Source organism: Macaca fascicularis, chromosome 6 (assembly GCF_037993035.2).
Source record: "Macaca fascicularis isolate 582-1 chromosome 6, T2T-MFA8v1.1".
Lineage (NCBI taxonomy): Eukaryota > Metazoa > Chordata > Mammalia > Primates > Cercopithecidae > Macaca > Macaca fascicularis.
Window position 1 is genome coordinate 32,694,185 of NC_088380.1, and position 22,432 is coordinate 32,716,616.

A 22,432-nucleotide genomic window follows, 5' to 3' on the forward strand; every position below is an offset into this window, starting at 1 on the left:
TAACAAGTACGCACCACCACGCCTGGCTAATTTTTGTATTTTTAGTAGAGATAGGGTTTCACCATGTTGGCCAAGCTGGTCTCGAACTCCTGACCTCAAGTGATCTGCCTGCCTTGGCCTCCCAAAGTGCTGGGATTACAGGCGTGATCCACCACGCCCGGCTGCCTTTTTTTTTTTTTTTTTTAATTGGCACATAATTGTACATACTTACGGAGCACAAAGTGATACTTCAATACCTGTATACATTGTGCAACGATTAAATCAGGGTAATTAGTGTATCCATCACATCAAATGTATCATGTCTTTGGGGTAGGAACATCCCAAAATCTCTCTTCTAGCTATTTCAATAAATGCAATACCTTATTTTTATTTTTTTTTTTTTTCTGAGATGGAGTCTTGCTCTGTTGCTCAGGCTGGAGTACAATGGCACAATCTTGGCTCACTGCAACCTCCGCCTCCCAGGTTCAAGCGATTCTCCTGCCTCAGCCTTCCAAGTAGCTAGGATTACAGGCATATGCCACCACACTTGGCTAATTTTTGTATTTTTAGTAGAGACGGGAATTTCACCATGTTGGCCAGACTGGTCTCGAACACTTAACCTCAGGGGATCCACCCTCCTCGGCCTCCCAAAGTGCTGGGATTATAGGTGTGAGCCACCATGCGCAGCCCTGTTTTGTCTGTTTGTTTGTTTTTTTGTTGTGTTTTGTTTTTAACTCAAACTGCCTTGGCTATTCCGAGTCCTTTGTGGTTCCTTCCATGCACATTTTACAACTGTTTTTTTTTTTTCCCCCTATTTCTGTAAAGAATATCATTGGAATTTTGGTAGGAATGTTACTGAATCTATAGATGACTTTGGGTAGCATGGACATTTTAACGGTACTCTTCCATTGTCTTCCTCACCTTCCTCCTCCTCACTCTCTGGCCAAACTCCCCTTGTCAGCCCCACTCAAGTCCCCACTTCCTCTGTCCAGACTTCCCGGGATAATCTGGCTTCTCACTCTCCCACTCCTCTGAATTCGTCAAGACAGCCAGAGCTCGGTGTACACCTGTATCCCAGCTTTCGTATTCTGTATGTTTTCCCAGTTAGCCTCAGCCCCTGCACTAAAAAGGAAGCCTCCTGAGTTTGGCACTTAGACTGTTTTACACGGAAGTACATCATTCACATCCCCCAGTGTTAGCCAACCCCATACACAACTGGCCAGATGCTGGGACTGGCCATGAGGGCCCTGCTGCATCCACGCAGAAGTAGGGAACCAAATAGAACAACAGCCTGACGCCTGCGGCTTTGCCATCGGAGGGTGAATGGCATAAAAAGACCGAAGTGTGCAGTGATTAAATCAGGGTAATTAGCATATCCATCACATCAAATGTATCATTTCTTTGTGGTAGGAACATCCTTCATCATAGAAATACCAAAAGAGAGAAAAATGGGCAGATGCAAATGTTTCTTCTGCCGGCTAGTCTGAGTTCTCTTGGAGTGTCTAAAGCAGGGTGGTACTTGTTAGATGTGGGTACTCTATAATTTTAGAGAGAAAAGCAGAAAGACAGGAAGGGCCTCCATTTAGGCCACAGAATGCCTTTTTTTTTTTTTTTTTTGAGACAGAGTTTCGCTCTTTTTGCCCAGGCTGCAGGGCAATGGCACGTTCTCGTCTCACTGCAACCTCCGCCTCCCGGGTTCAAGCGATTCTCCTGCTTCAGCCTCCTAAGTAGCTGGGATTATAGGTGCCCACCACCATGCCCGGCTAATTTTTGTGTGTGTGTGTGTGTTTTGTTTGTTTGTTTGTTTGTTTTTAGTAGAGATGGGGTTTCGCCATGTTGGCCAGGCTGGTCTCAAACTCCTGACTTTAGGTGATCCACCCGCCTCGGCCTCCCAAAGTGCTGGGATTACAGGTGTGAGCCACCGTGCCCGACTTTCTGAAAAAGAAAAAAATATTTGGGATTGTTTAAAATTTTCCAGTTTTTAATAATTGAGAGGCTGCTTTCTCATATTTTCCCTTTTATCTCCCCTACAACCTCTCTTGAGTATGTACCTTCTGTTTCCATTCTCCACATAGGACTGGACAGCTCCTCAGACCTCATCTCTTCCCCAGGAAAGAAGGGGGCCGCTTATCCTGACCCCAGCAAGACCTCTGTAGACACAGGGCGAGTCAGTCGGCCGGAGAATCCCAGTCAGTCTGCATCGCCCAGGGTCGCCGAGTACAAGGCCAGGTCTCCAGTCAGGCTGCCCCATGAGGGCAGCCCCTCCCTGGGGGAGAAAGCAGTGGCTCCCCCCGACCGCAGCAAGACTCGATCAGCATCGGAAACCAGCACACCCCACAATACCAGGAGGGCGGCTTTCCTCAGGGGAGCGGGACCTGGGGCAGAGGGAGTGACAGCAGCTGGGGCTGTCCTGCCAGGAGACCCCCTCACATCCCAGGAGCAGAGACAGGGAGCTCCGGGTAACCACAGTAAGGCTCTGGAAATGACAGGAACCCGTGCACCTGAAAGCTCCCAGGAGCCTTCCCTGTTGGAGGGAGCAGATTCTGTGTCCTCAAAAGCACCGCAGGCCAGCCTCTCCCTTCTGCCATCCACTGACAACACCACAGCAGCATGTGGCCGTGTCTCGGGGCAGTGTTGCCCGGCGGGGAGTGGAGAGAGCCCTGTGACGGACATTGACAGCTTCATCAAGGAGTTGGATGTTTCTGCAGCGAGGTCTCCATCTTCCCAGACGGGGGACAGTGGCTGTCAGGAGGGCAGTGCTCAGGGCCGGCCACCAGCCGGGGCTGGAGGTGGGAGCTCCTGCCGTGCCGAACCAGTCACGGGGGGCCAGACCTCCTCCCCAAGGAGGGCCTGGGCTGCTGGTGCCCCCCCTCAGCCACAGTGGGCCTCCCAGCCTTCGGTTTTAGATTCAGTTAATCCCGACAAACATTTTACTGTGAACAAAAACTTTTTGAGCAACTACTCTAGAAATTTTAGCAGCTTTCATGAAGACAGCACCTCCCTATCAGGCCTGGGCGATAGCACGGAGCCGTCTCTGTCATCCATGTATGGCGATGCTGAGGATTCTTCTTCTGACCCTGAGTCACTCACCGAAGCCCCACGAGCTTCCGCCAGGGACGGCTGGTCCCCTCCTCGTTCCCGTGTGTCTTTGCACAAGGAAGATCCTTCGGAGTCGGAAGAGGAACAGATTGAAATTTGTTCCACAAATGGCTGCCCCAATCCACCCTCGAGTCCTGCTCATCTTCCCACCCAGGCTGCCATCTGTCCTGCCTCAGCCAAAGTTCTATCATTAAAATACAGCACTCCGAGAGAGTCAGTGGCCAGTCCCCGTAAGAAGGCTGCCTGCTTGCCAGCCTCATACACTTCAGGCCCAAACTCTTCCCAGCCATCTTCACTCTTGGAAGTGAGCTCTCAGGAGCGTGAAACTCATGTGAACATAAGCGCTTCACAGAACCACAGGCCCTCGTGTGCAGAAGAAACCACGGAAGTCACCAGCGCTAGCTCAGCCATGGAAAACAGTCAGCTGTCTAAAGTAGCCAGGCATTTTCACAGTGCGCCCATCATTCTCAGCTCCCCCAACATGGTAAACGGCTTGGCACGTGACATGCTAGATGATGAAACCCTGAATCAGTACGAAACAAGCATTAATGCAGCTGCCAGTCTGTCCTCCTTCAGTGTGGATGTCCCTAAGAATGGAGAATCTGCTTTGGAAAACCTCCACATCTCTGAAAGTCAAGACCTCGATGACTTGCTACAGAAACCCAAGATGATGGGTAGGAGGCCCATCATGGCCTGGTTCAAAGAAATAAATAAACATAACCAAGGCACACATTTGAAGAGCAAAACCGAGAAGGAACAACCTCTGATGGCTGTCAGAAGTCCCGACTCCAAGATTCAGATAGTGAGTTCAAGCCAAAAAAAGGGCGTTGCTGTGCCTCCTAGCCCTCCTCAGCCGAAAACCAATCTGGAAAATAAGGACCTGTCTAAGAAGAGTCCGGCAGAAATGCTTCCGACTAACGGTCAGAAGCCAAAGTGTGGTCCGAAGCTGAAGAGGCTCAGCCTCAAGGGCAAGGCCAAAGTCAGCTCCGAGGCCCCTGCTGCGAACGCCGTGAAGGCTGGGGGGACGGACCACAGGAAACCCTTGATCTCACCCCAGACCTCCCACCAAACACTTTCTAAGGTGGTGTCACAGCGGCTCCATGCAGCCGACCGCGAGGACCCTGACAGAAACACCACAGCCGCCCCCAGGTCCCCGCAGTGTGTGCTGGACAGCAAGCCACCTCTTGCCACCTCTGGGTCCCTGAAACCCTCAGTGTCTGACACGAGCATCAGGATGTTCGTGTCGCCCCTGACCTCTCCCAAGCCTCCTCCTGAGCAAGGCGTGTGGAGCAGGTTCCACATGGCTGTCCTCTCTGAACCTGACAGAGGTTGCCCAGCCACCCCTAAATCTCCTAAGTGTGGAGCAGAGGGCAGGGCGCCCCGTGCTGACTCTGGGCCGGTGAGTTCCACAGCATCTAGGAACGGCGTGTCCGTGGCAGGGAAGAGACAGAGTGAGCAGCACCTGGCCAGCCACATGGACTCGGCAGCAGACACAGCCCAACCCAGGCCAACTGGCGAAAAAGGAGGCAGCATAGTGGCCAGCGATCGCCTCGAAAGAACAAACCAGCTGAAAATTGTGGAGATTTCTGCTGAAACAGTGCCAAAGACTGTATGTGGTAACAGGCCAGCTGAAAGTGACAGACAGGGAGGGTGCTTGGCCCAGGGCAACTGTCAGGAGAAGAGTGAAATCAGGCTCTGTCGCCAGGTCACAGAATCATCCACAAGTCACCCGTCCTCACTCCCGTCTCATGCCGCACAGGCGGAGCAGGAAATGTCACGATCATTCGGCGTGGCGAAACTGGTGTCCTCCTCCTCCTCCCCTCAAATGCCCATTAGAAAGGCAGATTCCTCCCAGGGAAAATCAAGCCTGATGTCAGACTCCCTAGGGGTGCCCAGAAGTGGCATTCTAGGGGGGCCCTCGGGGGAGGACCATCTCTACTTCACCCCAAGGCCAGCAACCAGGACCTACTCCATGCCAGCCCAGTTCTCAAGCCATTTTGGACGGGAGAGTCACCCCCCACACAGTCTGGGTCGCTCTCCTCGTGACAGCCACGTCCCTGTGACAAGCAGTGTTGTCCCCGAGGCAAAGGCATCCAGAGGTGGTCTTCCCAGCCTGGCTGACGGACAGGGCGTATATAGTGTAAAGCCGCTGCTGGAAACATCGAGGAATCTTCCAGCCACAGATGAAGGGGATATCATTTCAGTCCAGGAGACGAGCTGCCTAGTCACAGACAAAATCAAAGTCACCAGACGACACTACTGCTATGAGCAGAACTGGCCCCACGAATCTACCTCATTTTTCTCTGTGAAGCAGCGGATCAAGTCTTTTGAGAACCTGGCCAATGCTGACCGGCCTGTAGCCAAGTCCGGGGTTTCTCCATTTTTGTCGGTGAGCTCCAAGCCTCCCATTGGGAGGCGGTCTTCCGGCAGCATTGTTTCAGGGAGCCTGGGCCACCCAGGTGATGCAGCAGCAAGGTCGTTGAGACGCAGCTTGAGTTCCTGCAGCGAAAACCAAAGTGAAGCCGGCACCCTCCTCCCCCAGATGGCCAAGTCTCCCTCAAGCATGACACTGACCATCTCCCGGCAGAACCCACCGGAGACCAGTAGCAAGGGCTCTGATTCGGAACTAAAGAAATCACTTGGTCCTTTGGGAATTCCCACCCCAACGACGACTCCGGCTTCTCCCGTTAAGAGGAATAAGTCGTCGGTGCGCCACACGCAGCCCTCGCCGGTGTCCCGCTCCAAGCTCCAGGAGCTGAGAGCCTTGAGCATGCCTGACCTTGACAAGCTCTGCAGCGAGGATTACTCAGCAGGGCCGAGCGCCGTGCTCTTCAAAACTGAGCTGGAGATCACCCCCAGGAGGTCACCCGGGCCTGCTGGAGGCGTTTCGTGTCCTGAGAAGGCCGGGAACAGGGCCTGTCTAGGAGGAAGTTGCCCTAAAACCAGTGCTGCTGAGACACCCAGTTCAGCCAGTGAGGTGGGTGAAGCTGCGCAGGATCTGCCTTTTAGAAGAAGCTGGTCAGTTACGTAAGTATCTGTCTGCACTTTTATTTCAGATAAACTTGTTTCATTTTGAAATAGTTTTAGATTTATAGAAAAGTTGAAAAGATAATGCAGAGTTCCCACTTTTTTTTTTTTTTTTGAGGCGGAGTCTCGCTCCATCGCCCAGGATGGAGTGCAGTGGCACGATCTCCGCTCATTGCAACCTCTGCCTCCTGAGTTCAAGCGATTCTCCTGTGTCAGCCTCCTGAGTAGCTGAGATTACAGGCGTGCACCACCATGGCTGGCTAATTTTTGTGTTTCTAATAGAGATGAGGTTTCACCATGTTGGTCAGGCTGGTCTCAAACTCTTAACCTTGTGATCTGCCTGCCTCGGCCTCCCAAAGTGCTGGGATTACAGGCGTGAGCCACCACGCCCAGCCCCCACTTACTTCTTACCCACTCTTCCTAATGTTCACATCTGTCAAAACCACGGTCCATTTGTCAAAAGTAAGACATTAATGTTGGAACAATACCATTAACTACAGACTTCATTCAGATTTTGCTGAATAAATTCTGCTAATACCATTTTTCTGTTCCAGGATCCAGGATCCACATTGCATTTTAGCCTCCGTGGTTTTTAATATCGTTGCTGGAAAAATAAAAGTGCCTGCAGGGAAACGTGTTTACCAAAGTGTTGCTCTGAGGAGAGGCTTCTAGAGAACATGGCACTTAAGCAAAAGCAACCTGAGAGGGGCGTGCAGGGGAAAAGAGTGCAACGCAGGGGGGAGTTTGGACCTTTGGAGGTGGCTGGAGTTGAACGGAGAATTTCTAACAGATTTTAAAATATTTCACTTGAGGCCAGGTGTGGTGGCTCATGCCTGTAATCCCAGCACTTTGAGAGGCCGAGCCTGGTGGATCACTTGAGGTGAGGAGTTCGAGACCAGCCTGGCCAACATGGTGAAACCCCATCTCTACTAAAAATACAAAAATTAGCCGGGAGTGGTGGCGTACGGCTGTAATCCCAGCTACTCAGGAGGCTGAGGCAGGAGAATCACTTGAACCCGGGAGGCGGAGGTTGCAGTGAGCTGAGATCGCATCACTGCACTCCAGCCTGGGCAACAAGGGTGAAACTCTGTCAAAAAAAAAAAAAAAAAAAAAAAAACCCGGTGGCTCAGGCCTATAATCCCAGCACTTTGGGAGACCGAGGCAGGTGGATCATTTGAGGTCAGGAGTTCAAGACCAGCCTGGCCAATATGGTGAAACCCTGTCTCTACTAAAAAATTAGCCAGGCATGGTGGCGGGTGCCTGTAGTCCCAGCTACTCGGGAAGCTGAGGCACGAGAATAGCTTGAAGCCAGGAGGTAGAGGTTGCAGTGAACTGAGATCGTGCCACTGCACTCCAGCCTGGGCGACAGAGCTGACTCCATCTCAAAAACAATAAAAATAAAAGTATTTCACCTGGACCTATGTATTGAATATTTTAAAATATGTCAGAAGTGTCCTGTTAAGCTCCAGCATTGGTCCCATAACTTCTTGAGGGGATCTCTGAATTCATAGCAATTCCCTTTGCCATTGGCAGTGAATGACATTTCTGTTCAGCACTCAGGATTTATTCTTCCATTAGTTTGGAATAGAAGTTGTGACCAAAAAAGCATGACAAACAGAAAATACCTGCAATATAGTAGAAAGGAGATCATTTTAAATGCATTCTTATAAAATGACGAAATTGCTTTTTTCTTTAATGTTCTTCAAATATATTTATATTATTTAGTTTGGATCAACTTCTGGTCTCAGCGGGGGACCAGCAAAGATTACAGTCTGTTTTATCGTCAGTGGGGTCGAAATCTACCATCCTAACTCTCATTCAGGAAGCGAAAGCACAATCAGAGGTGAGTGAAACACAGTTCAGGAACATGAACTGCGGCTGCATGAGTGCCCGGGTATGTGCCACCCGCCCAGACAGCCGAGGAGAGCCCGTCCCAAGTCCTGGAGATGGAGGACTGCCTTGGGTTGCGAGTTTCACGGCTCAGTCTGACTTTGGCCTCATGTGCTGCTAGCCAGCTTCAGAAGCTAGACCTTGTCTTGAATGTTCAGGTGCCACATGGGTGTCACCGCTGTTTTCATCCCCCAAGTAGCAACTAGTTACCATCCTCCTGACTTCCGTGTGTGGAGTTTGTTTGCAGAGAGTCCTCAGAGCAGAGCTAGACATCTTGGAAATAATGCAGAATGACCTCAAGTACCTCTGGCCACCTAACTGTAGACATAAACTAGTCAAGGGAGCCACCTGCTGGTGAGAGAAGAGTTACATCGGTGTAGTCCCGCCCTTGCCCTGAAATACGGTGGATGGACCCTTGAACATGAGAGTTGGGGCGCTGACCTTCATGCCGTGGAAAATCCGCATATAACTCTTAACTCCCCCAGAAACTTAACTACTAACAACCTACTGTTGACCGGAAGCCTTACTGATAACATAAACAGTCAATTAATACAAGTTTCTTCAGTTATATGTATTACATATTGTCTTCTTACAACAACGTAAGTTAGAGATAATAGAATGTTATTAAGAAAATCCCAAGAGGCCAGGTGCAGTGGCTTACGCCTGTAATCTCAGAACTTTGGGAGGCCTAGGCGGGCAGATCACTTGAGGTCAGGAGTTCAACACCAGCCTGGCCACTAGGGTGAAACCCTGTCTCTACTAAAAATACAAAAATTAGCTGGGCATGGTGGTGGGTTCCTGTAGTCTTAGCTACTTGGGAGGCTGAGGTGAGAGGATTGCTTGAACTTGGGAGGCAGAGGTTGCCATGAGCTAAGATTGCACCACTGCATTCCAGCCTGGGCGACAGAGCAAGACTTCATCTCAATTAAAAATAATAATAATAAGGGGAAGTGTATTTACTATTCATTAAGTGGAAGTGGCTCATCATAAAGGGCTTCATCCTTGTCATCTTCACACTGAGTAGGCTGAGAAGGAGGGAGGGGTTGGTCTTGCTGTCTCAAGGAGGCAGAAGAAACCCTGAGTGTGAGTGATCTGTGCAGTTTGAGCCCGTGTTGTTCAAAGGTCACCTGTAGAAGAGCATCTGAACCCTGGAGTACAAGGAATTACAGATAAAATCTTTCAGTAAATCAGCTGTGACAATAAACATTGACAGAAGAAACCATAGGTTCACATCTAGGATACTAATCTGAAGATCAATTTCTTAGGGCTATGGAGATTTGAACCCTAATGAATGAGTATTTTCTATTTAGAGAAATAAATATGAATGTTTCTTTAGTGGTAGTATACCTGGGTCACTGAAGTCATCTAAGAGTGTGGTTCCAGAAATTCAAATATTACCCAGAGAGGGGCTGTGCAGTTTCTCAGCCAAGGACCAGCCTTGGCACCTAGTGAGGAGTTGGCCAGGATGTGAGGCGAGAGGTTGGAATAGAGGAACCAGTCCCTTCAGGTTCCACTCCCTTCTGATTCTCAGCTGCTGGTTTGGGTCTGTGCAGTTAAGAAATGCCTTGACAGGAGGATCATTTGAGGCCAGGAGTTCGAGACCAGCCTCATCAACATAGTGAGACCCCCATCTCTCAAAAAAAAAAAAAATAGACTAAATTTAAAAAATTAGCCAGGCGTGGTGGCATATGCCTGTAGCCCTAGCTACGTGGGAATCTCAAGCAGGAGAATCAGTTGGACCCAGTAGTTTGAGGCTCAGTGATCACGCCACCGCACTCTGGCCTGGGTGACAGAGCAAGACCCAGTCTCTAAAAGAAAAGCAAAATGTCTTGAGATGCTAAGCACTTTCGCTTTCAGTAAGAGGAGGGAATAGCCCCTCATCTTTCTTCCTCCTCCCGCTTGTTATTACAATAAGGAAATACTTCATGTGTGAAAGTTGCACTCTGAGACCAGTCAAGGGGGCACAGGTGGGGTCACACGTTGCCAGGCCCCCTTTGCCCCATACATTTTAGTGTTAGATGAAATGTCAAAGGAGAAGACCAGACTGTCCAGCCAACCACAAGCAAGATGTACATCTTCAGGGACCTCAAACAGCAGTATGGCCAGCATGCCAGAGTGCTGCCCGAGGGGGGCTTATTCTAGGGCCTTCCTCACCCGCTACTCCTCACGCTCACCATGAGGCAGGGTTGTGGTTTGGTTTGAAGACCATTCCTATTCATCAGAACACAGCATTCTTCTCCCTTTCTTATTTTCTCAGTGTCTTCAGAGAGGAGCGGTGAGCAGGGCTATCCTTACTCTGCCATCCTCAGTCTAGAAGTTTCCTGCCTTGCTTTTTCCAATGAGTATGGTTTGCAGGTAGTAAAAGTAGAACTGCACAGAACTATTTTCTGTGTCCTTGGCAGTGCTGTGAGAGATTCGAGGCTGAAAACCCTGGCCTCCTGACTTCAACACGCCCAAACCTTGGAGAGTCTTGATGGCTGATCTGGCCACGCTGAGACTGTGCTGAGGCTCTCAGAGGCAAAATGTGGCCCAGCAAACAGCTCCTAGCATATCTGTGTCCCTAAACACCACTGGAAAAAATGTGAATACATTGAAATGTTGGTGATTTGACTTGTCTTGGAATGCAGAAGGGCCTCATTTTCAAATATTGTCTCTTTGCTCCAATAAAACATTTAAATACCTGGTAAGTTTTCCTATTTTCAGCATCACGTTACCTCCCAGAAGCTGGATAAAGACCATTTACTGGGCTCCGTATTCCCATTTTGGTTTGGAAAGCCTAGTCAACCTTTCTCCCCATCGATCCATGTGTGAGCACACATAGGGTTGAAGGTGCCCAAGAAGTCAACCTCCTAACTCCCCCAAAAGTTCTGCAGGACAGTCTAGGTTTTGGTTGGAGTGAACTTTGGGGATTTTTGAGACAGAGTCTCACTCCATCACCCAGGCTGGAGTGCACTGCATGATCTCCACTCACTGCAACCTCTGCCTGCTAGGTTCAAGCAATTCTCCTGCCTCAGCCTCCCAAGTAGCTGGGATTACAGGTATCCGCCACCATGCCTGGCTAATTTTTGTATTTTTTTAGTAGAGATGGGATTTCGCCATGTTGACTAGGCTGGTCTCGAACTCTTGACCTCAGGTGATCTGCCTATTTTGGCCTCCCAGAGCGCTGGAATTACAGACCTGAGCCACTGCGCCCGGCTATGCTTTCTATTTTATGACATCAATTAATTGCACCTGAAATCCAATGACCTGAACATGGGGAGGGAGATGTAGAAAACACATGGCCTCGATATGCTGTTATCCTGCCTCTTGCCACTGACGCTTATCTTTCTGCTGTCACCAGGACTGGCTTTGCTAAATTGTAGACTTAAATAATTATAGAATGAAGGATTCCCATCGTGATCAAATTATGTGCTATGATTTTTTTTTTTTTTTGAGACAAGGTCTCATTCTGTCGCCCAGGCTGAAGTGCAGTGGCATGATCATGGCTCACTGCAGCCATGACCTTCCAGGCTCAGGTAATCCTCCCACCTCAGCCTCCTGAGTAGCTGGGACTATAAGCATGCATCACCACACCTGGCTAATTTTGTAGAGACAGGGTTTTGCCACACTGCCTAGGCTGGTCTCGAACTCCTGGGCTCAAGAGATCTGCCCACCTTGGCTTCCCAGAGTGTTGGGATTACAGGCATGAGCTACCACGCCTGGCTGAGAGCCAAAGAACCTTTAGGGTCTGCAGTGAAAAGCCCTTCCAAGAGGACTGACATCAGAGCTTCCTTACTCTTGGTACAAGGAGATATGTTTTCCTTTCTTTCTTAATTTTTTGCAGCTCCAGCTCAAAGGATAATTTTTGTTTGTTTTCACTAGAATAAAGAAGATGTTTGCTTCATAGTCTTGAATAGAAAAGAAGGCTCAGGTCTGGGATTCAGTGTGGCAGGAGGGACAGATGTGGAGCCAAAATCAATCACGGTAAGTGACAAAGTCATTAGGCTCTCAGCAAAATCCCTCCTTAAGCAGCCTCAGAATGTGATCAGGGCACAAATTCCAATCAGCGGGTTCAGAGATTGCTGGGTTTCATTCCCAGCTACCAACATAAAAAGGGAGAAGTGGGAGAAGTAGTATGTAAGGTTTTCGTTGACAAAGAAGCATTTTTAACACAGAGCTGACACGTGTAGGCCATTTTCAGTCCCTATAAACACAATTCGCTATAGCCTTATAATTTACCTAAATATTTTAAGCAGTAGAGAACATTAGAATCAACTGGCCAAACTTGTGTTTGTTTATACAATTACTTCTTTCTCAAAAACAGTCACTGAAAATTTTACATCATTCAAAAGCCTTCGGGACCATCCAGAGGGTCACCTTCACCACACGAGCCCAGGCCTTGTTCATCTTCGTATTGCCATTGCCTCCTGGATGCCAGGCCCATGTCAGACACTAACAAGAAGTTGAGTTAAAAACAAAAAATGTGTGGAGACACTGGCATTGACATTTGTGATCCATCCCCCGCACTGAATGTTTCTTTATAAAGCGAGTGACTATATGATTTAGAAAAATTGTCCTTAGAAAGTTCCTTTACTACAACACCCAGCACAGTGGCTCATGCCTGTAATCCCAGCACTTTGGGAGGTCGAGGCGGGTGGATCACCTGAGGTCAGGAGTTCGAGACCACCCTGGCCAACATGGTGAAACCCCATCTCTACTAACAGTACAAAAATTAACCGGGCATAGTGGTGTGTGCCTGTAATCCCAGCTACTCAGGAGGCTGAGGCAGGAGAATCACTTGAACCTGGGAGGCCGGGATTGCACTACTGTACTCCAGCCTGGGCGACAGAGCAAGACTCCCTCTCAAAAAATAAAGGTTACTTTACTACAGATATGCAGTTAGTTACTTTCTCCCTTTTACTGGAAATCATAAGTGGCTCTGGGTTTTGTTCCTTTTCTTTTCCCCGTCCCAGGTCCACAGGGTGTTTTCTCAGGGGGCGGCTTCTCAGGAAGGGACTATGAACCGAGGGGATTTCCTTCTGTCAGTCAACGGCGCCTCATTGGCTGGCTTAGCCCACGGGAATGTCCTGAAGGTTCTGCACCAGGCACAGCTGCACAAAGATGCCCTCGTGGTCATCAAGAAAGGGATGGATCAGCCCAGGCCCTCTGCCCGGCAGGAGCCTCCCACAGCCAATGGGAAGGGTTTGCTGTCCAGAAAGACCATCCCCCTGGAGCCTGCCGTTGGTAAGATGATCATTTCAACAACCAGCAGGGTGCGAGCTACTGCGGAAAGACGAGATTCTGGTTGAACATGGAGGGAAGTAACAGCTAACTTCTAGATCTGAAAAATTAAATGTAGCGAAGTCTAGTGTGTTTGGATGCTTCTTACAAAAGCAATGTAACAAATAAATTAGAAAAAATTAGAAAATTAGAAAAATTCCCCCAGTAGTTCAGGCTATACTGTGGAAGATTTAAAACAACTGCATAACAGTTTCCCTAAGTGTCCTAAGAAGGAATCTCTTTTATATTCACACCCTCTTGTTAGGGCTGGTAAGGAAAACAGGAAACTACTGTGATGGGGCAATCAGCATTGAAGGAGAAATTCCAGAACTAAGATTTATCCTTGGGAAACAGCAAGGTTGTATTCTTTCCTGGTTTAGAAGAACAGAAGGAAATGAGGGGGCAAGAGTGTTTTGTGTCTGAAAACAGAAACTGCAGCCTTAGTCACCCAAGAATAACTCACTGGAAGAGGTTTAGAAACAGATTTTCTATGTGCCATCCATATTCAGAGCCTCAGAACCACGTACAGCGTCTGTTTCTGCAGTGCGGGCTCTTTAATGCCCTGTTAAGTACTGCAGACGTCTGGAGTGCCGTTCATCTTGGCATTCAGGGGTAACGTCTTTTTTTAGTCGAGAGAGCAAAGCAGAGGGTATGGGTTGGGCATTGCCTTCTGGGAGAGGCCTTTCGTTCCTTCTCCACATCTCTCCCTGATGAGGGTAGCTGGATTCCTTTCTACAACTTGGCTTTCTTGTGGGCCAGAGCTGTTTGTAGTCCCTGCTGAAAATGGCTCCGATTCCATTTAACAAATGAGAAACACTTCTTGTCCAGATGCCTCCGTGGTCATGTCCCCGGTCTTCCTTCTGTGTCATTTCACTTTCCATCTTCCAGAGGGCTGAGGCCCTCCCCAATGCAGAGAAGCACCTTGGTCATCAGATCTTGTCATGCTTGCCTTTGCCCCAGAACTGTCTTGACCGCTTGGTGGATTTTCAGTGGGATCCTTGTAAACTGTCAAAGGAAACCACTTCATCCTCACAGCTGCCAGTTTTTAAGCCTGGTGAACTCGTATCTGGACGGTCCTTCTGTCATTTATAATCACTCAGTATTCCTGCAGCAACTTCAGGGCCTCTGGCCTTGAAGCAGAGCCTGCAGAGCTCTCAAATGCTGCGCGCCTGGAGGGCTTAGCCTCGCTCAGTTGCCTGTTCTTTAGTCTCCCTAACCCAGGTCTACCTTGTCCTAAGCGGTTATTACTTACCATACACTGAGAGCATCCTTCAGGCCCTGTGGAGTGGCCTTCTTTAAACCATGACTGTGGACTGGCCTTTATGTCCGAAGGAGACAGTGCTAGCTTGGCTTCACACCTAGTGACCACAGGAAGCAGGCAATTTAGTCCATCTGTTGTGGTCCTTCCTCTGCCTCCCAATCAACTAAGTGTGCCTTTGCAGTCAACTCTGACGTCCTTGGCTGATAGGCAAGGGAGGAAAGTACAAGGAGGCAAGTTTACAATCCTGATTCAAACCCAGCCCACCTTCCCAAAACCAGCACAGAGCCGGCATCACCATGGAAACACATCTCCTCACAGTGGAGCCAGATGCCAGTGGAGGCAACCCCAAATGTGTCTGTGAAGACAGCCATAGCCAGGGGCAGGGTTTCCCTTTGCAGGAGCAGGAGTGGCAGGAGTGGGGAGGCAGGAAGCTCTCTGGGTTCCTGGGGGCTTTGGATCCATTCTAACAGTCTCACATGAGGCTGGGCATTTTGGTGCTGCCAAGTCTTGGTACCAAAGGGTGATGTTCTGCTGCCATTAGCAGCCAGGGTTGGCAGAAAATCAAATTTGGAGTCCCAAAGTGTGACTTCAGTCCTCACTGAGAAGTGCACAGCCGGTGTGGGGGGCTTAACAAGAGCACTTTGCCTTCTGGGGATTTCTGCTTGGGCATGAAAGCATTCGCCAATGCTTGCAGAAAACACAGAACAAAGGATGCAAGTAGAGCAGCAACACAGCCCAGGAGGGCAGCCCCAGAGTCGGGAGGCCAACAGTGCTACTGGGCTCAAGTGCTGTTATAAGTACTCAGGGTGGATGGGACTTGAGGGTGCCAGAAGTGGGTGCCAGAAGTACATGGGGCTGGAGGCGATGCGTCCGCAGGGACTTGGACAGATGGCATGACGAACAACTCTGTCGTTTTTATCTCGATGCACGCTGCTGCTGCAGGGAGAAGTGTGGCTGTACACGATGCTCTGTGTGTTGAAGTGCTGAAGACCTCGGCTGGGCTGGGACTGAGTCTGGATGGGGGAAAATCATCTGTGACGGGAGATGGGCCCTTGGTCATTAAGAGAGTGTACAAAGGTAATGTCCTAGACAATTCAGTCAGCCGTCTCTCAGCTGTCATCTTTCCATGGATGTCTCAATGAAAAACATGCCTTCTATTTAGAAATGAGATTTGTTTTTAAAAATCTAAACTTTTTTTTGTTTAAAAATCTAAAATTTTTGTTTTTAATGCTTTGTGACATACAAGGTTTATTCTGTATGGACACGTATTAACTCGAGCCATCCACAAGGCAACCCTATTGGGTGAGTGTCATCATTATCCCCATTTTACAAAAGGAGAAACTGAGGCACGTAGGGTCACACAGCTGTAAGTGGCAGAACCAGACTCCAGCCCAGGCGGTCTGGCCCCAGAGCCTCTGTCCCTGACCCTTATATTGCAGCCATTCCTCACTCTGGGCCCCTGTCTCTGATGTGAACACACCACACTAAGTAACACCAGCAGACTTGCCAGTCAGGAGTACTTAATAGTGGCCAAGATCTCATTGACTTAAAATGCTAGACTTGTAAATGCTAGACTGCAAGAAAGTAATACAGTCCAAGCACAGCCTTTGTGGGAAAAAAAAAGATGGGGGGTAGATATTATTGAAATGCTTGGTAAATATACATACTCATAATTGTACTAATAATACTAACAGTATAATTGTATGAACAATATCGATATGTAATTACACTTACAAGTAGATCAGAAACCCATTTAAAGTTACAGTATGTAACACAATAAGTAGGTCAGCAAGTAACAAGATCAATTCTTCTTAGCTAAGGATTGTTGTTTCTTTAAATGACCATCTAATTAATGACCTTGAGCTATTTCTACAATTGCACAGTAATCCCAAAGCCTCTCCCAACTCTTGACCTGTAGTGTTAATAGGAAAAAAAACTTTAAAAAAATGTCTAGTTACGCTTAAAAAAACCTCTGTGGCTCAAAAGTGGAAATGAAGCCTCTGTGGTCAGCAGGGCCGCATCCTTGGGGCCCAGAGGAAGCAGAGGATGAGAAAGAAATGTGCACTGGAGGCTGGGGTCTCAGCGCCCACCCAGGAGCAGGGGCTCAGCACCCCTGTGGGCAGGCGGAGCGAGGCATCTTGTGATGCAGAGGCCTGGGACCTGCTCTTTTGCCAGTGAACTGTGGTCACAACAGGTCTGCTTTACTCGAGTGGCAGCCAGGACAGGCTGCCTGCTCCCAGCCCCTGGAGCAAGCAGAAGACACGCATAAATCAGGAGTCAGGTCTCTGGTACGTGTGAACCTGTGGTACCAGGGTAAAGAGAAAACCTCAGACTCATTAAGTTAATTGTTCAAGTTGAAAGAGCAGCAGCAGGAGGAGAACCAGGCTCAGGCAAGCATGTGGCAACTCGGCTGTAAGAGCCCTCTCAACAGAAAGCTCTCAGACGAAGGGTACAGGGCAACATCCATTGCCAGCAGACCCGAAAAACAGGACACCCCATTCATGACAGAGGCAGGAATGTTACCCATGAAACAAGACCAAGAGGGTATTCAGAAGAAGCAAGCAAATACGTAAAAAAAAAAAAAAAAAAAAAAGACAAAATGCAGGCTGGGCGTGGTAGCGCATGCCTGTAGTCTCAGCTCCTTGGACTGCTTGAGCCCCAGGAGTTCAGTGCCAGCCTGAACAGCAGAGCAAGACCCTGCCTCTTTAAAAGTAAAAACTAAATGCAGATATACCCTCATTAGTGAAAATGGAGTTAAATATATCTTTAAATTAATGAATAAAAGTAAAAAGTAGGCTAAATCCATGTGAAGATAGAATTTGTAAAAGTAGAACAGAAGAAACCATTAAAAAATGCAGTATAGGGAAATAAAGAGATTATTACAAAAAGGTAATGAGAGAAAGAGTTCCAAAAGGAAAAAATTGAATGAGAGGAAATACTTGCAGAAATCATGACTAAGAATTTTCCAGAAGTGAAAAAATGACAGGACTATGCAGACTGAAAAACTCATCAAGGGCAAAACAGTCTGAATGTATTTAAAAAAAAAAAACAAAAAAACAAAAACAAAAACCTTGTTAGCCAGGCAGAGTGGTGCACACCTGTGATCCCAGCTACTTGGGAGGCTGAGAAAGAAGGCTCGCTTGAGCCCTTGACTTGGAGGCTGCAGTGAACAGGATTGCACCATTGCATTCCAGCCTGGGTGACAGAGTAGGACCCTGTCTCCAAAAAAAAAATAAAATTGAAACCTTGATATAATAAAGTTTCAGAATATAAAGAAGAAAATCTAAAAAGCCAAGAGAAAATTCTAGTTTGCTCTCTGTGTACAACAATCAGAATGGCATGGCCGCATGAATGCCTGGAGCCAGCAACACCTTCAGAGGACTGAGGGAAAATGTCCATCACCTGAAAACACAGCACCCAGCTAACCTGTCATTCAATAGGGTAGCTAAAGTGGAAGTATTTTAAGACACTCCTGAGGGGAGCAGGAGTGGCCGCCTCCATGCTTGGTCACAGGACACATCACCTCTGTAATCCAAGGGGACACAACCCAAAAAAGCATGTGAGCCTGTGAACCAAAGGACCAGGGCAGACACCAACTAAAGCAGCACATCAGCTGGAGAGGCCAGGCTTGGGGACCCCACACTAGAAGAAGCCACAGGAGAGATGACATCCTGTCATCTGTCTCCATCTCTTATCTCTAGCTTTGCTCTGTCTCCAGCAAAGCAAGAATATGACGTCCTGGACAACTCAGCCTTTGTCTCTAGCATCTGGCCCCAAATCCATGAAAACTGCTGTGGAAATGGATAGAGAAGTGTCAGTCCCACAGACTAGCGCTTTAGATGCTCTCATGTGCAAGCCCGTGGTTTTGTTCTTGGGGAAAGCCATTCAAGTATTTCTGAATATTATATGGCAGATCCCACCTTTGGAAACTAGTGAGTCTAAAGATTTCATTATCTGGCCGGGCACGGTGGCTCATGCCTATAATCCCAGCACTTTGTGAGGCTATGGCAGGCGAATCACTTCAGGTCAGGATTCATCTTCTTACCTCGTATTTCATACTTACAGAGTAATTTCATGAGTACAGTTTTTCTGTTCATTTTGTTTTCCTGTGTCTTTTAGCTCAAGCATTAGAAAACAATATAGCAATACTGATTTCTTGAGTAAGGCTATTACAGAACGAGCATTTGAATGATTTCTTGAGTAAGACTATTACAGAACAAGCATTTGAATCATAAGGAAGTTTTTTTGTTTTTGTTTTTAACAGAGTCTCGCTCTGTCACCCAGGTTGGAGTGCAGTGCCACAATCTCTGCTCACTGCAATCTCTGCCTCCCAGGTTCAAGTGAGTCTCGTGCCTCAGCCTCCTAAGCAGCTGGGATTACAGGCATGCACCACCACACCCAGCTAACTTTTTGTATTTTTAGTAGAGACAGGTTTCACCATGTTGGTCAGGCTGGTCTCAAAGTCCTGGCCTCAAGTAATCCACCCGCCTCAGCCTCCCAAAGTGCTGTGATTTACAGGCATGAGCCACCGCAACCCCGCCTGAATAATAAAGGAACTAAATGTCAGTATCTCTAAAGCTTTCTTTAAGGTCAGGGAGTTTATGAAAAAAATTAGAAAATAGTTATTTTTAAGCTCCTGTATGAAGCTGCAGTGTACACTGTCACTAGTACAATTTTAAGCCGCTCCCAAAATGTTCCTCTTTCATCATTTTACCAAATAACTCAGCAATAAATAAGCCAAGTACAAAAATTAGAAATATTATTTGCCCGTAATGACAAATTGTCTTCCTATATGTTCTTTCTGATTGAAAAAAATCTAAGAAAATGTCAAGCCAACATAAATAGTTTGCAAAGAACAATGAATTCACAATTAACATGCAGAAATCAATAGAATTTTCTATGTATCAGTAATAACCATTATTTTTAAATATCATAGAAGAATTTCTTAAACATAAGAGAAAAACACATTTTAAAAACATACAGGGCCGAGGACGGTGGCTCATGGATCATGGATTTCATGCCAGCACTCTGGGAGCCTGAGGTGGGTGGATCACCTGAAGTCAGGAGTTAAGAAACCAGCCTGGCCAACATGGTGAAACCCCATCTCTACTAAAAACATAAAAGTTAGCTGGGCGTTGTGGCGCATGCCTTTAATCCCAGCTACTCAGGAGGCTGAGGCAGGGGAGTCACTTGAACCCAGGAGGCAGAGGTTGCAGTGAGCTAGGACCGCACCACTGCACTCCAGCCTGGGGTCAGAGAAGACTCCATCTAAAAAAAAAAAGAAACATATAAAATGTTTGTTATATGGCAAAATTTATAAGCATATTCAAAAATAAGTTATTATAAGATATTTGCAATATATTTAATAAACAAAGGGTTGATATCCAGAATGGGCAGGGTACCATGGCTCACACCTGTAATCCCAGCACTTTGGAGACCAAGGTGGGCGGATCACTTGACCCCAGGAGTTCAAGAGCAGTCTGGGCCACATGACGAGACTCCATCTCTACAGAAAATACAGAAATTACCCAGGTGTGGCAGCACGCACCTATAGTCCCAGCTACTCAGGAGGCTCAGGTGGGAGAATCATCTGAGCCCGGGAGGTCGAGGCTGTGGTGAGCCATGATTGTGCCACAGCACTCCAGCCTGGGGGACAGAGGAAGACCTTGTCTCCATAAAAAAAAGAAAATTCCAGAATATATGAAGAACTATATAATTCAGTAAGTAAAATACAAGAGAGAAAATGTGGGTAAAGAAAGCAATAGAAAATTGACAGAAGTTAAAACCTAGGTGGCCAAGAAACACAGGAAGATGCTCAAATGTATTGGATGAAAATTAGAAATATTATAAATCATTCTTTTAATCTATCAAGTTGGCCAAAAATAAAAAATCTCATACGATGATGTGTTGGCAAGGATGTGGAGAAAGGAAAACACTCATTTTTTTTCTCATGCAAGTATCTACTGGTTAATCTCTAAGGAAAATTTTAGCAGTGCTTAGGAAAATGGAAGCTATGAAACCATTTAAATTTCTATCTGTAGCAGAATGATAAAATATATTCATATAAAGGAAAGCTAAATAGCAGTTGAAAAAATAAATTACATCTCTATATATTAACTGGGACCAGCTCAAAAACAGTGTTGAATGAAAAAAAAACCAAATGCAGATTGTGCACTGTGTGACACCAATTCATCATAAGTGTAAGGAACCTAAGAATGTGTTAAAAGCCATGCAAGACCTTTTTGGGAAAAAAGACATTTTAAAAAAATTTATATGTAACTGGAGAGAGAGACATATCCTGCTCAAATCTGTTAAGATTCAGTTTGGCCTCATGTAATAGGAAATCCAAAATAGCAGTGTTTAAACGAGAGAATTTATTTCTCTCTTGTGTAAAAAGTCCAAAAGCTGGCAAACCTCTTCTTTGTACAACACTGAAAGCTTCCTAAAGGAGCAGTCTCCAAGCTTTTTGGCACCAGGGACTGGTTTTGTGGAAGACAATTTTTCCACGGTGAAGGTTTGGGTGGGGGATGGTTTCGGGATGATTCAGGTGCATTACATTTATTGTGTACTTTATTTCTATTATCACATTTTAATATATAATGAAATAATTATACAACTCACCATCATGTAGAATCTGTGGGAGCCCTGAGCTTGTTTTCTTGCAACTAGGCATCCCATCTGGGGGTGATGGGAGACACTGACAGATCATCAGGCATTAGATTATCATAAGAACACGCAACCTAGATCCCTCGCATACGCAGTTCACAATAGGGTTCACGCTCACGTGAGAGTCTAATGCTGCTGCTGATCTCAGGAGGCAGAGCTCAGGTGGTAATGTGAGTGGTGGTGAGAGGCTGTAAACACAGAGGAAGCTTCACTCACTCACCCACTGCTCACCTGCTGTGCAGCCCTCCTGCCACCACTCTGCAGCCCAAGGGTTGAGGACCCCTGTCCTAGAAGACTACTTCATCTCGTTCAGTCCTTCTAACAACCTAGTAAGATAACAAGACAGATATCATCACCATTTTGCAGATGAGAAAACTGAAGTTTAGAGAAATCTGTAACTTGGCTGAAGTCACAGATTTGAGACCAAACCCAGTGATTGCTCCTTCAGTGTGCGTCAGGCTGTTCTGGTTGCCTGGAACCTCCCATGTCCTGAGGCCCAAGTGAACACACAAAATTATTTTGTTTCACATAACCAGAGGGCCTTATTTAATATGCTAGAATAGGACATTGGGTACTATGTTAAGACAAACATAATTGGTTCTTTGGTCCTTCCAAAAGTGTATCTCAAGAAAAGCAAGGACTGGGGACCAAATCATTCTCCTGGGGCCCACTACAGGGCTGATACTGGTGAGGTCTCTCTTTTAATGTAACTGCCTCTATCATTAACCACAGAAAATGTTCTTGTCCTTGGGTGGATTTCTTCCAAGCTGTATTTTTATGACATAATATTTATTTCAATAACGACCTTCAGTAATTTAGGATGAAATCGATACATCTGCCCAGCCTTTTGAGGTCTAATCAAAATTTCTGAGAATATTTTTATTTTCACACTTGGGAATTTTTCTTTCAATGCCATTTTTTCCCATAAGATGCCTCCATAGCTGGTATACCTTTAGAAGTCTATGTGTGAGAACGTAAATGGAGGGTTTACACTTGCATTTTTTCCAGAGCTCATACAAAGCTAGACAAAGCTATAATGTGAACATGCTAAACTCTATAAGTAGTCCCCATGGTCACTAATGAGCACATAATCACTGATTCTCCGAACTTGCATGTATCAGCCAGTATCTGTTAACAATTAGAAGCTGACAGCCTGGGCAACATGGCAAGTCCCCATCTTTACCAAAAATATAAAAAAATAGCTGGGCATGGTGGTGTATGCCTGTGGTCACAGCTGCTCTGAAGGCTGAG

The 22,432-nt window shown here is 47.0% G+C and overlaps 1 protein-coding gene across 14 annotated transcripts in view; it reads left to right on the forward strand.

Moving 5' to 3' along the window:
* The window catches only part of PDZD2 (PDZ domain containing 2), a 480,351-nt gene that overhangs the window by 454,585 nt on the left and 3,334 nt on the right, over positions 1-22,432 (forward strand). For 12 of the 14 annotated variants that reach the window (XM_073993248.1, XM_073993249.1, XM_015451250.4 and 9 more), the window contains 5 exons: positions 2,055-6,105; positions 7,831-7,948; positions 11,857-11,958; positions 12,948-13,218; positions 15,458-15,592. In XM_073993248.1, coding sequence (XP_073849349.1) covers positions 2,055-6,105; positions 7,831-7,948; positions 11,857-11,958; positions 12,948-13,218; positions 15,458-15,592 — 4,677 coding nt within the window. Of the gene's footprint in view, positions 1-2,054; positions 6,106-7,830; positions 7,949-11,856; positions 11,959-12,298; positions 13,219-15,457; positions 15,593-22,432 lie in introns of all 14 variants that reach the window. The other 2 variants (XR_012413604.1, XR_012413605.1) reach the window with 2 other exon arrangements.